The 12975-nt window shown below is 38.3% G+C and overlaps 1 protein-coding gene and 1 long non-coding RNA gene across 10 annotated transcripts in view; one reads left to right on the top strand and one right to left on the bottom strand.

The window, feature by feature from the left end:
- Positions 1 to 12975, top strand: part of LOC121696861 (protein unc-80 homolog) — a 239077-nt gene that overhangs the window by 99810 nt on the left and 126292 nt on the right. For all 9 annotated transcript variants that reach the window (XM_042077934.1, XM_042077933.1, XM_042077929.1 and 6 more), the window contains 2 exons: positions 2415 to 2522; positions 10995 to 11133. In XM_042077934.1, the coding sequence (XP_041933868.1) occupies positions 2415 to 2522; positions 10995 to 11133 (247 nt within the window). The remainder of the gene's footprint in view (positions 1 to 2414; positions 2523 to 10994; positions 11134 to 12975) is intronic.
- Positions 11065 to 12975, bottom strand: part of LOC121696886 — a 29410-nt gene continuing 27499 nt past the window's right edge. The window contains exon 3 of the long non-coding RNA XR_006026348.1: positions 11065 to 11147. This is a non-coding gene — a long non-coding RNA (uncharacterized LOC121696886). The remainder of the gene's footprint in view (positions 11148 to 12975) is intronic.

Genomic DNA, 12975 nt, shown 5'->3' with positions numbered 1-12975 from the left:
ATATTTTGAGAAAAAGGAAAATCTCATGAAGAAATAAATATTTTTAACAAAAACATGTCGCTCACAATTATTGGCACCCCTGCTTGTAATATCTTCTTAAGCCTCCCTTTGCCAATAAAACAGCTTGTAATATTCTCCTATGACACCCCATAAAGTTGGAGAATAAAAAGCAAGGGATTTAAGACCATTCATCTTTACAAAATCTCCCCAGATCGTCCAGATTCCTAGGTCCACACTTGTGCATTTTCCTCTTTGACTCACCCCACTGTTTTTCTATCGAGTTAGGGGACTGAGATGGCAATGACTGAAGCTTGATTGTGTGTTCAGTAAACCATATTTGTTTTGATCTGGACATTTGTTTTGGTTCATTGATCTGATGAATGATCCATGACCCACTTTTAGAATCTTGGCAGATATTGACACATTTTCTTTGTAAATATTCAGTTTTTTTTACCATGCCGCTTAATTAGGTTACCAAGACCTTTGGGAATAAAAACAGCCCCTCCACCATAATTGTCATTAAGCATGGGAATCTTTTTAGTATATCTTCTATGTACGCCAAACACATCATCGCTTTTAACATCACATCTTGGTACACCTTCTTACCAAACAAATGCAAGAGAAAGCTGGCTAGGATAGCCAGGCAAGCCGTTAAGATTATAGGCATTCCACAAAAAACAGCCTTAGCTTTATATACAAGCAGTGGAAAGCAAAATCCAACTTCATCATCTAGGATGCCTCCCACCTCCTCCACCAAAGCTTTGAGCTATTACCATCAGGAAGAGTGCTTTTGGCTAAAAAGTCATTATACAACAAATTCTTCATTCCCAATGCAATACATACAAAACTCTTGCAACTGACACATCACACACATTCTGCCTTCAATCAAAAGAAAATGTTCTAACATGGCATAAAGCTTTTTGAATCTTGAATCACACCTAAAGTATTTCTAGCCAAAGACTGCATAATTTCATCTGATAATAGACCACACTTCCAGACAAAGTCACTGTGCCATTCAGTAACTTGTTTACATTGGTAATTAAATAAACGGACTGGCTTTTACCTGACATGCCCTCTAAATAATCTATTAGCAGTGAGATCATATTTGAAGATTTTGTGGGGGACTTGATGGTCTGGGGGTACTTGATGATACAAGATGATACCTTTTTCTGTAACTCTCCAACAGTGGTCTTGATCTTACCATCCTCCATACTGTACGTGGGGGCAAGATAACCATGGGTCTTTGTCCAAGCATGTTTGTCACATTTCCAGTTGATTAGAACATTTAATCATTGTTTTAACTATAAATAAAGGTGTTTTCAACAAAGTACCTAGTTTTTATAGACATTCCCTGACTTACAAATGTCAACAAACATTCTTTTTATTTAAATTTAGTGTATTCTCTTCTTTCCAATATAGCCTGATTTAGCCTAACCACTTCTGAAAATTAACTTAAAGAAGTTGAAATTAGATAGGAAAATGTGTCTATTAAGTTTTGTATATAAGATTTCTCTAGGGCTGCCAATAATTGTTAGCAACATGTTTTCATTAAACATATTTATTTGTTTATGGGATTTTTCTTTTTCTGAGAATAAATTTGCTTCCCTTCAAGGGTGGATTTTCCTCATTGTTTTCATTGTGAATGTACAATAAATCACCTGAAGATATTTTTTGGTAACACTTTACTAGACAGTGTCGACATAAGAGTGACATGAACACATGACCCTGTCATGACACATGAACTCTAACCCTAACCTCTAATCCTAATCCTAACCCTTGTTATGTCAAAAACCGAATAACGTTTATGACTTATTTATAACACGTTCATGACAGTGTCATGTCACTCTTATGTTGATACTGTCAAGTAAAGTGTAACCTATTTTTTATACCTGGTTTTAGTCAACTTTACCAAAGGTGCCAATAATTCTGGAGGGTACTGTGCACATACATAACATATTCTAAAAATATTTTTCCTCTCTCTCTGCTCAGGGGGGAATCATTATAAAGTGCTATTGCAGTGGGTAAAAAGTCTTTCTGTATCTGTCTTTCACAATGTTGACCTCTAAGAGTGATATTAATGTTATAGATGAGCTTCACATGCCTGAAAACATGGAAAAGCATACTTAGTTTACTTACTTTCTTTCTTTTTTGCATGGAAAAAAGAGGTCAATGACCTCTAGCTGACCTCAAAGGTCAAACTGAGAATGCCTTCACATCTTAAAATTAAAGCTTATGTTTTCAAAAACAAACCCGTAATGTTTCATGCTTTTGTCTGTGCACATTATTTTCTGATAACAAGGCCTTAACAGCTCCACTAGTAATCATTGCAAAGCCTATGTACAGATCCAGATCCAAGTGATATTTGAACACATATGTGTGACTATCTGCATATGTGTGTGTTCATTCATATACAGTGCTCAGATAAGTCCTGTCTCAGGACCCCATCCATGAAAAGACGTCCCACTGACAGTAATACAGAAGGGAAGAAGGACACTGGAATGCTCAAGTACATCCGCAATCAGGTATACACATGGACTATATTATCATCATCATCAACCATTGTTGTTTTCAGGGGAAAATTGACTGAGCATTTAGCTCTTTTACAGCAATGCCCTGAGTTTACAATCAAAGCCCAAACCTAGCACAGACACACATGAAACAAATTAACAAATAGGCCTAATAAACAATAGAAATAAAACAAGATCCAGGTGCTGGACGGAGCGGCATGACTTGCCAGCGTACTTGTAACCCAGCACACTTATTTGAAATAATTAGGCCATAACAAATCATTTATTTTTTTTATAATAAACTAGAATTGCATCTCCGAAGAACTGCAAGAGTGGATTTGAACAGGTGCAAGTCGCCAAAAGAATTGCAACAGTACTTTTGTTTTTGAAAATTGGGCACATGGATCAAAAGCTGTCTGTATTAATGCACCATCCAATAAGCCAAAATGCAATAACAATGTATTATGCTATGCTGGTTGCTAGGGTGATCATGCTTGTTGCTATGGTGGTTGCTAGGTTTTTGCTAGGGTAATTAGCATGGTTGCTAGGATGTTGCTAGGGTACATAGGGTGCTTGCTATGCTAAATAATGTGGTTGCTATGCTGGTTAATAAGGAAATCATGTTGGTTGCTAGGGTCACATTATAATGGTGGTTGCTTTATATATATATATATAAAAGAAAATAGGAAAATTATACAGTATAGCACTCAAGACAAAATAAACAAACAGAAATGATGATAATGATAATAAATTAAAGGAATTTAAGGAAAGCAATTTTATATAAGTGGGTCTTTAGACTAGATTTGAAAACAGCCACTGATGGTGCAGATTTGATGTTATAAGGGAGGCTGTTCCAAAGCTTGCATGCTCTAACTGCAAATGATCGGTCACCCCTAGTTGACAGTTTACTTTCTGGAACAACTAAAAGTCCCAGGCTGGAGGATCTGAGGGGCCGAGCCGAACAGTAGGGGGTTAATAAATCTTTTAAATAGTCAGGTGCCAAACCCTGAAATGCTTTATAGGTTTTAAGGTGGATTTTAACATCAATCCTGGCAACCAGTGAAGATTGGCCAGAACTGGGGTGATGTGTTCCCTAAATTTAGACTTTGTCAAAAGTCTGGCTGCTGAATTCTGAACAGTCTGTAAATGAGAGATGGAATGACTATTTAAACAGGTGAATAAGGCGTTGCAGTAATCAAGTCTAGATGAGACAAATGCATGTATAATTCTCTGTGTCCTTTAAAGAAAGCATAACAGGACTGCACAAGGAGTTTTACATGTTGGTCAAATGTTAAATCTGTATCAAATAAAACCCCTAAGTTTCTAGAAGTAGTCTTGTTATGTGAGGCTAAATTTCCAAGAAAAGTCTTAGCCTGATTATAGACTTTGCCAGGGCCAATAAAAAGGACTTCTGTTTTGTCAGAGTTAAGCTGTAGGAAATTCTGTGACATCCAGTCTTTCACATCAGCTATGCAATCCTGCAGTACAGTTACTGTAGCTTGTTAAGCATGTTTGGTTTGACTGAGAGATACAGCTGTGTGTCAGCATAGCAGTGAAATTATATGTTATGGCGGCAAATTATGTGGCCTAGAGGTAACATATACTCTTAGTCTTCTAATTAAAATAGCATGATCAATGGTATCAAAAGCAGCGGTGAGATCCAGCAACACCAAAACAGAGTGCCCACCAGAATCAGCTGCCATTCGTAGATCATTGGTTACCCTGATAAGAGCAGTTTCAGTGCCAATGGCATGGCTTCATCCAAGGATTTCAACGGTAGCTTATTTTTGAAAATCGGACATACGGGTCAAAAGTTACATGCACACACCTTCACAGACACAGACAGCCCAGCTTCATAATTGACCTATGGCTAAGCCACGCCCCCAAACGCGATGAGCCAATCACAGTGCGCATAGAACCCAATAAACTCTGACATTCTCTCCTTCCACGTCCATTGGAATGCATTGCAGTCAGTCAGTTTTTATTCATTTTTATTTTCTTGACATTTTACGTTTAAAATGGTCAAACGGTGTGCATGGGATAAATGGAACTCCGACACTAGGTATCCCGAGAGGTGTGTATTTTTTACCCTTTCCCAAACCACATCTCAACTGAGATAAGTGTCTGCTCTGATTAAAGTTATGCGGTAGACCACAACACCACCTTTTGGAGCTTAGCTTCATTAACGTATCTGTAAATAACCGAGATAACAAATGTTAGCAATGTTGTGCTGAATGATTCTTGTAAATACTGTAGCACCAAACTAACAGAGAGGTACTCTTGGTAAAGATGGTAAAAAAGCTCGTCCTGGAAATGTAAAATTATTAATATAACCCTCCAATGCATAGTTAAGGCCCCTTTGGTGACTTTGAGATGATATATAATCTTTCTGTCTCCAAAAATCATTTATCGCCTCCTTCAAAATGTCTCCTACAGTGACAGCTGCCATAGCGCCTGTCACAGAATGTTGACTGTTTTTCCGAGTGAGTGGAGGGGGCGGGCCTTAGCCATAGGTCAATTAAGCAGCTGCCAGGTGGCTTAGAACTCTGCCAGGTGGTCGCAATCAAGACTTTGACAGTTAGAGAGCTGTGATGTCATAATGGGATTCCGCCATTCCAAGATTCCGCCATTCATTTCAATGGGGCAAAAAAACAACGAAAACGGGAATAAAGCAAAAACGACAAGGGGCAATCACACAGAAAATATAAGCGCACTACATCGATTCAGGCCTGAATTTTTAGAGTTGGAACCGTGCCGATAGCTCAAACGCTCTAGGAGTAGTAGCATTCCCAAAAAGTGGACGGTAATAAACTAGAATTACATCTCAGAGGAACTGCAAAAGTGAGTTTGATCAGGGGCATGGAACTTGGCTTCATCCAAGGATTCCAAGGGTACCTCATTTTTGAAAATTGGACATACAGGTCAGAAGACACAGACACAGACAGCCCAGCTTCATAATTAGGCAGTTGCCAGATGGCTTAGAACTCTGCCAGGTGCAAGCAATCAAGACTTAGACAGTTAGAGAAATGTGATGTCATAATGCAAATTCAAATCCTGAGCATTCCGCTATTCATTTCAATGGGGGTGAAAAAAATGGGAATAACGCAAAAACGACAAGGGGCAATCACACCATTTTTACAAGCGCACTACTCCGGTTCGGGCCTGAATTTTTAAAGTTGGAGCCGTGTCGATAGCTCAAACGCTCTAGGAGTTGTCTGCACAAAAAGTGTGTGAACGGGAATAATAAATAAACTAGAATTGCGTTTCCGAGGAACTGCAAGAGTGGATTTGATCAGGTGATTGCGACGGTACCTCATTTTTGAAAATCCAAAGTTATCTGGATCAAAAGTTATCTGCATTAACGCAACACTCAATAAGCCAAAATGCATAAATAATGCAGTTGCTATGCTGGTTTCTAGAGTAATCATGCTTGTTGCAATGGTAGTTGCTAGGGTCGAATTATAGTGTTGGTTGCTAGGGTGTTGCTAGGGTAATTAGCATGGTTGCTAGGGCGTTGCTAGGTTGATATTGTAGCGATGTTTGCTAGGTTGTTTTGCTAGGGAAATTAAAATGGTGGCTAGGGTACTGGTGGTTGCTATGCTAAATAACACAGTTGCTATGGTGGTTGCTAGGGTTAAAGTTCCAGGGATCATCAGGTCATAAACAGCAGTGGCTATTGCAAACTCATTCATTTTCAAAGCTTAGCATGCTAATTAGTGCTGTCAGTTAAATGCGTTATTAACGGCGTTAACGTAAACCTATTTTAACGGCGTCAATTTTTTTTCGCAAGATTAACGTTCTTTTGGTGTAACAAACTTTGTAGTTTTTTCACATGCTGTTGCAACAACTAGTAACGTTAGAACAACTACAACACCACACTGGATCTAGCTAGACCGTGCTGCATGTACACACCCCCTTTTAGGAGAAAAGTAGGGAGCGAAAAGGGCTTATACTTACTAAATCTTGAAACAAACGTGAATAAAAGGCACAAAATAAGGTTGGTGTAAGAGTTATCTGTGTGTTTATGGGATTAATGTGACCATTATGTTCCTATTTTCTGCTCTTTCCAGTTTAAAGCCTACTAACAGGAGTGTCACGAATATAGGCACAGTCAAACTGCCCGTGGCTGACTATAAGTTCGGCAAGCTTAACTTTACATGTCATAACATCAACTAAACATAAGTCACAAATTCATTCTATCACTTGTAATATGAACGTAGCCTTTTTCCTACAACTAGGTGAGATAATTGGCTATGCCTGTTATACTGAAGTTCCAAGGTTAGCTAGCTAGCAAGCTAACCGTTTTACATGGGATATGGTAAGTCTAGCTACGTGCTGAATGGGTTGTAATGTACATTGTAACTTACTCATGTCGAAACTTACACATAATTCTTCATAACTGCCCTGTTAGTAAAATGATTGAATGGCCTGTAAATTAATAACTAGATGTAACATCAAGGTGTGATTAGGCTAGCTGTCTTTGGAATCAATGATATAATGTTAATAATGTTGTTTTCCGGTAAAATGGGGCGTGATGCAGATTAAATGTAGCCTATCTTTATTATGCGCCTTTAGTAGGCTACGTAAAGGCATGCTGCACACACTTGTTTGGGCTTACAAGCCGGCCAAAGAGTAGATTCGTATAATAAACACCAACACAGTTCTGAACTCCCGGTCAGCTGAATGGTGTTTTAAATTGCTGTGGACACCGATGCCGACATGAGTGTGATGCACTCTGCTTTCGACATTCATTTACTGTACATTAGATTTCATTCTTTTCAATACAACTCTGCACACCAGCATCGCACTTTGCCGCCGTGTAAATCACGATTCAGTTATATTTGGTCAACGCCGCTCCATAAAATCCATTGTTCATCCAGTGTTTGCGTGTTAAAAACTTTGGCGCTGATGTGTGTGGCAAGTGACAGTGCACCATAGACTGTAAGCCTATGAAATGGCAGTGCACTCATATCGAAAAGTTCCTTATTTTCAACTGAACTCAAAGATAATGAATATAGTATTTTATGTTTGTTATGCCCTTTATTAGCTATATTTCTGAAGAATATATTGTGTTGCCTCAGGTCTGCTGCACATCTTTTGAAATTTGATTTGAAATAATCAAATAGACCTACGTCTTAAAGTTAAGTTAATGAAGTAACTTGCTTTGCTTTCATTTGAATCCTAATCAAGATACACAATAATTGCTTTATATTGTTAATATGGACTCCTGGAAAGTTCAGCAATGCAAAATAATAGAATTTGAATCATGCGATAAAATATGTGATTAATCGTGATTAACTATAGGAATTCAGCGATTAATCGTGATTAAAAAGTTTAATCGTTTGACAGCACTAATGCTAATAGCAATGTATATGCTTGAATGTTCTCGCTGTGGCTTGTGGGGTAGGTGGGTCAGGTGACGAGCCGTCGAATCACAGCACAGCACACAGAATGCATTGCAACATATCGTCATGAAGAGACTTATCGTTAGGTCGGCTTTAAATAGCATACAGAACCTGTTCTTACACTAACGTTGTCTGAAAGCTCCCCAGATCGTGGCAAGACAATTGAATTGATTGTGAGCTTCTTGCTGGGTAATGATGACTAATGTGACTTGTATGCATTGACTTAACTGGTGTCACTGGTGCTGTGTGGAAGTGTATGATGTTTCTCAATGATATGATCTATACAACAGTATACATGGCTAAGTTTGAATGGAGCTGGCTGGGCAATGAACTGGCTGAATGGATTGGGAAAATACTTTTTGTTTTTAATGACTTGTATGACATAGATTGGCTTTGCGCTGTCCCATCATTTTTTCCATGATCTTTACAACTGATGCTAGTTACACATTAAACTGGGCTTCATGGATTGGCTTTAAAAAAGATGGGACAGCGTGAAACTTTTTTTCCATGACCTTTACAACTGGTGCTGGCAAGGCATTGAACTGGGCTTCATTCGAGGATTCCAACGGTACCTCATTTTTGAAAATCGGACATACGGGTCAAAAGTTACATGCACACACCTTCACAGACACAGACAGCCCAGCCCAGCCCAGCCCATTAGGCAGCTGCCAGATGGCTTAGAACTCTGCCAGTTGCAAGCTTTAAGGCCCATTCACACCAAAAACGATAACGATAACGATAACTATAACTATAATTAAATATCGTTCTCGTTAATATGAATGACGACGTTCACACATAAACTATAACGATAACGACATGATGAACGATATCGTTGGGGATCACTTTCAGAGCGATTTTCACAACGATAAAATGCTAATAGCCAATCAGAACCCATCGAATTTTAGCCCTCACATTTATTAACACAATGAGAGACTTTGTTTATCGTTGTTCAGTGTGAACGCTTTTATCGTTATGGTTATAATTATAGTTATCGTTATCGTTCTTGGTGTGAATGGGCCTTTAGCTTTAGAGCTGTGATGTCATAATCAAAATCAAATCCTGAGCATTCCGCCATTCATTTCAGTGGGGCCAAAAAAACGGAATAATGTGAAAACGACATGTTTATCTTGCCCCCATGAAAGATGGTAAGAGAGGCAAGAAATTCTATAATAACCACAATTGGAGAGTTACAGAAAAAAAGTATCATCTTGGGGTCTCCAAGAATTTTTTCAAAAGTGACCTAATTGCTTATAGGTTATGGTTATGGTTGTGCTTTGTGATTTGGCTGACACTTTTAGTTACAATTAACAGTAAACAGTTTATAAAAATCGGTAAAACTACATTAAGGAGTTTAGCAATAATAAACAATAATGTCAATGCAATATCAATGATCAATAGCCTAATGAAAATAAACAAATACTATAAAATACAAGCCAGAACTCATAACTCACAACTCATGACCATTATACATGCATTTATTTCTTCACGCCTGGATTACTGCAATAGTCTTTTTTCTTGTCTGAACCAAAAATCTATAAAGAGACTTTGCCCGGCTTCTTACTAAGACAAAGTACTGTAATCACATTACTCCTGTTTTAGCCTCACTGCACTGGCTCCCAGTAAGCTTTAGAATTGATTTTAAGATTCTTCTGATTACTTTTAAAGCTCTACATGGCCTGTCTCCCAACTACATATCTGATCTCCTAGTACCTTATACACCTGTGCGTACTTTAAGATCATCTGGTAGTGGTTTCCTAACTATTCCTAAGGTCAATCTCAAAACTAAAGGGGAGAGAGCATTTAGTGTCAGGGCACCTAGGCTCTGGAGTGACCTGCCTGATGAAATCAGGTCAGCCAAGTCAGTATGCTCTTTTAAATCCCTCCTTAAAACTCATCTTTACAAGCAAGCCTTCCTTAGTTTTGTTTAAGTAATATACTTAATTTTGTGTTAAGTTTATTAAGTTTTATTTCAGTAAGTTTTATTTCAGTGTCAAGTTTTATTTCAGTAAGTTTTATTTCAGTATCCTAAGTTTTATTTCAGTGTAAGTTTATTTTCCTTTTTCAAATTTATGTTAAGTTCTAATTGAATTAATATATATTATTTGATTGTTATATTATTATGTCTTATTTGCATTTTCATTTATGTTGATATTGTACAGCACTTTGTAACTTTGTTTTGAAAAGTGCTATATAAATAAAGATTATTATTATTATTATTATTATTATTATTATTATTATTATTATAAGAACCACTTTATTAACTAGGTGTATGCTGAACAGATATGTTTCTGGTAAACAGTTCATATTTTCACATGCAAATTAGGTTTCTGGCAAACAGTTGCCGTTATCTTTTGGCAAATAATGTAGTTATGTTACTAAGTTGTTTTAAATAACAGTTAATTTGTTTTATGTGTAAAAAGGAAAAAGTTCCCCGTTATTTCGGGCACTCCTGGTGGATGGAGCGCCCTTAACATTTGCCTATACTGTCTATGCCTAGAGCCAGGTCTGAGAGTGTGGTATTTGAAAGAAGTAGATTTATTTGAAGGTAGTAGTGAAATAAATGTCCATTAGTTGGATATTGACAAGCCTGTCCCACTTCCTCATGCAGACAATTATGTAGTTGCTTTACACGAGCTGATATTTGCACAGGCATGTATTAGCTGCTAAATTTCAATTAGCTGTTTGCTGAGTGAGCCAAATGAAACTAAGGCTATCAAATTTTCAAAACGGCGGGTTCTTGAGAAATGCATTAATTGTAGCCTACTCTACAGACAGAATTTTACAAACTTTGATACACTTCTAGAAAATGTTGAAAATTATATATACTGCGTCTAAAATTTTAAAGATATTGGCCATTAAAGTGCTAGATTTTTATTTTGATGACATTCAGTAGATGGTGCTAGTAGCAAATACTTTGTCACAACAGTTTGTTAACAGTTCTTATTCCACGTTGTTCCAACATATTCCAACATATAACCTGTATGTGGGAAAACCTGCATGCACAAGTGTTCCACAAAAGGTGTATGCAGGAGTTTATTAGGTGTATTTAATCATTTTTAGTCATGATTGTTTCTATGCCTAGGTGATGAGTCTGTCTCCAGCACCACTCTCATTGCTGATAAAAGCAGCACCTATTCTCACTGAGGACATGTATGGAGACATCCAGCCTGCTGCCTGGGAGCTGCTTCTAAGTGTGGATGAACATATGGCTGCTGCCGCTGGTGAAGTCATAAACCTGCACACACATACAAAAAAAAAAAAAACATGAAATCATGCATGCATATATAATTCAAATTGAAGTAGTTTATTGTCATGTACTCAAAACCAAGTTAATTAGGATTCACATATAGAAGATGTACTCAGAAATGTTTAGGGTTAATTATGTTTTTTACCTTAATATAGCAGCTTTGAAGTCATTTTTAAGGTAAACAAACGTGTAAAAGGGATAATCATTTGTCCCATGCAGCCCTAGCTTAGTCAGAGAATCACAAATTGCTTTATGGCAATTGTGCGATAGCCTACTATTTCTATTAAATTGTGTAATATTACCTTGTCAGTCGACTTGGCCCCTCGGAAATGATCTTTGCCCGTTTTAAATCAAATCCACGTGTATTGTGTCCAGGAGGGTCCAGAGTGGTATTTACAACCATTCTGTACAATACATACTCACAACTGCAGGGGGAGCCCAGTAGCACAACAAAAACTAAACTGAATACCATTAAATGTTTAACAACCTATGCAAGGTAATCAATAAATAACAACAAGAGAGCCAGGTTGGTGGTATTCACCTGGTAGGGAGAACAAGAACACAGGTGCTTGTAGCGCAGAAGCATCTTTACACATCTACAGTATGGTAGTACAAAGGGTTAAGGAACACGCCGACTTTTTGGGACTTTAGCTTATTCACCGTAATCCCCAGAGTTCGATAAGTCGATTCCCTTCTCATCTCCGTGCATGAAGTTACTCAGTATGACGCACCCACCGCTAGCCTAACTTAGCACAAGGGCTTCGAAGTGGCCGGCTTCATTAGCCTACACCTCCCAACAGCGACACAATAATTCCAACATTTTCCTATTTATTTACATGCTGTGATTTGTATAGTTACAATGTGTACAGATAACAATGTCAAAGGAGACAGCCCTTTTGTAAGCTTATACTTACTTGGTACCAAAGATTCTAGAGCGGAGCTCTGTTCTAGAATCTTTGCTTGGTACTATGTTCACATTCCGGCGAAGCACAGCTACTTGGGTGAAGTGATTTGCAGGCAGCACCTGAAAATGTATGTATATGCTTACTGTGAGAAAGCCTGTGATAGGAGAGACAAAGTGATGATATCATCGAGTACCGACTCCCCCTCCCCCCATTTTACTTTCCCTCGTTTTACAGTCGTTGCAGTTGTCTCTCTAAACAGTGAATAACAATGTACCTATTTCCTGTGTGCGTAAATGCAGAATAGACCACACACACACACACACACACACACTCACATACATATATCAAACATATCAAATGGAAATCTATACAAAACATTGTTGTCAACTCAAGTTACGAAACTGTGAAGATTAAAGAAGATAAACAGTGGATCTGTGTCCGTGAATTCTCTGACCGGAAATCGCAATCCATATCTCGCCACTCAGTCAAAACCTTTATCCTGGAGTCCCAACCTCCATCACATGGTCCTTCGAGCCGGATGTCTGAGTAACCCTGAAGATATGGAACCAGATCACACTGAAGCCCTCCATGACCTTGAATCTGAACAGTCCCTCGGTGCAAGGGAGAGACAACCCCCACGACACCTAGCAGATTATGAAGTTGGATTCGCCAACAAACAGATCCCGCAACTTCAACTTTCACCTTCACTGATTCAACAGTCCCCACCTTCACATGTCGGGTCAAGATGTGAATCAGATAAATCTAGGCGATCAGGAGGCTCATCAGCACATTTGCCAACACCAGCCCTCACTGATCTCCAGTCAGTATGGACCGTATGGACCAGGAATGTGAAAGACTGGATGCACGGGCCCAAGAAGCTCAGCGTGTGCAAGAGGAAGCCCTAAACAGAC

Source organism: Alosa sapidissima, chromosome 22 (assembly GCF_018492685.1).
Source record: "Alosa sapidissima isolate fAloSap1 chromosome 22, fAloSap1.pri, whole genome shotgun sequence".
Lineage (NCBI taxonomy): Eukaryota > Metazoa > Chordata > Actinopteri > Clupeiformes > Clupeidae > Alosa > Alosa sapidissima.
The sequence above is the reverse complement of the archived record's forward strand: the minus strand, read 5'-3'. Positions and strand labels throughout refer to the sequence as shown.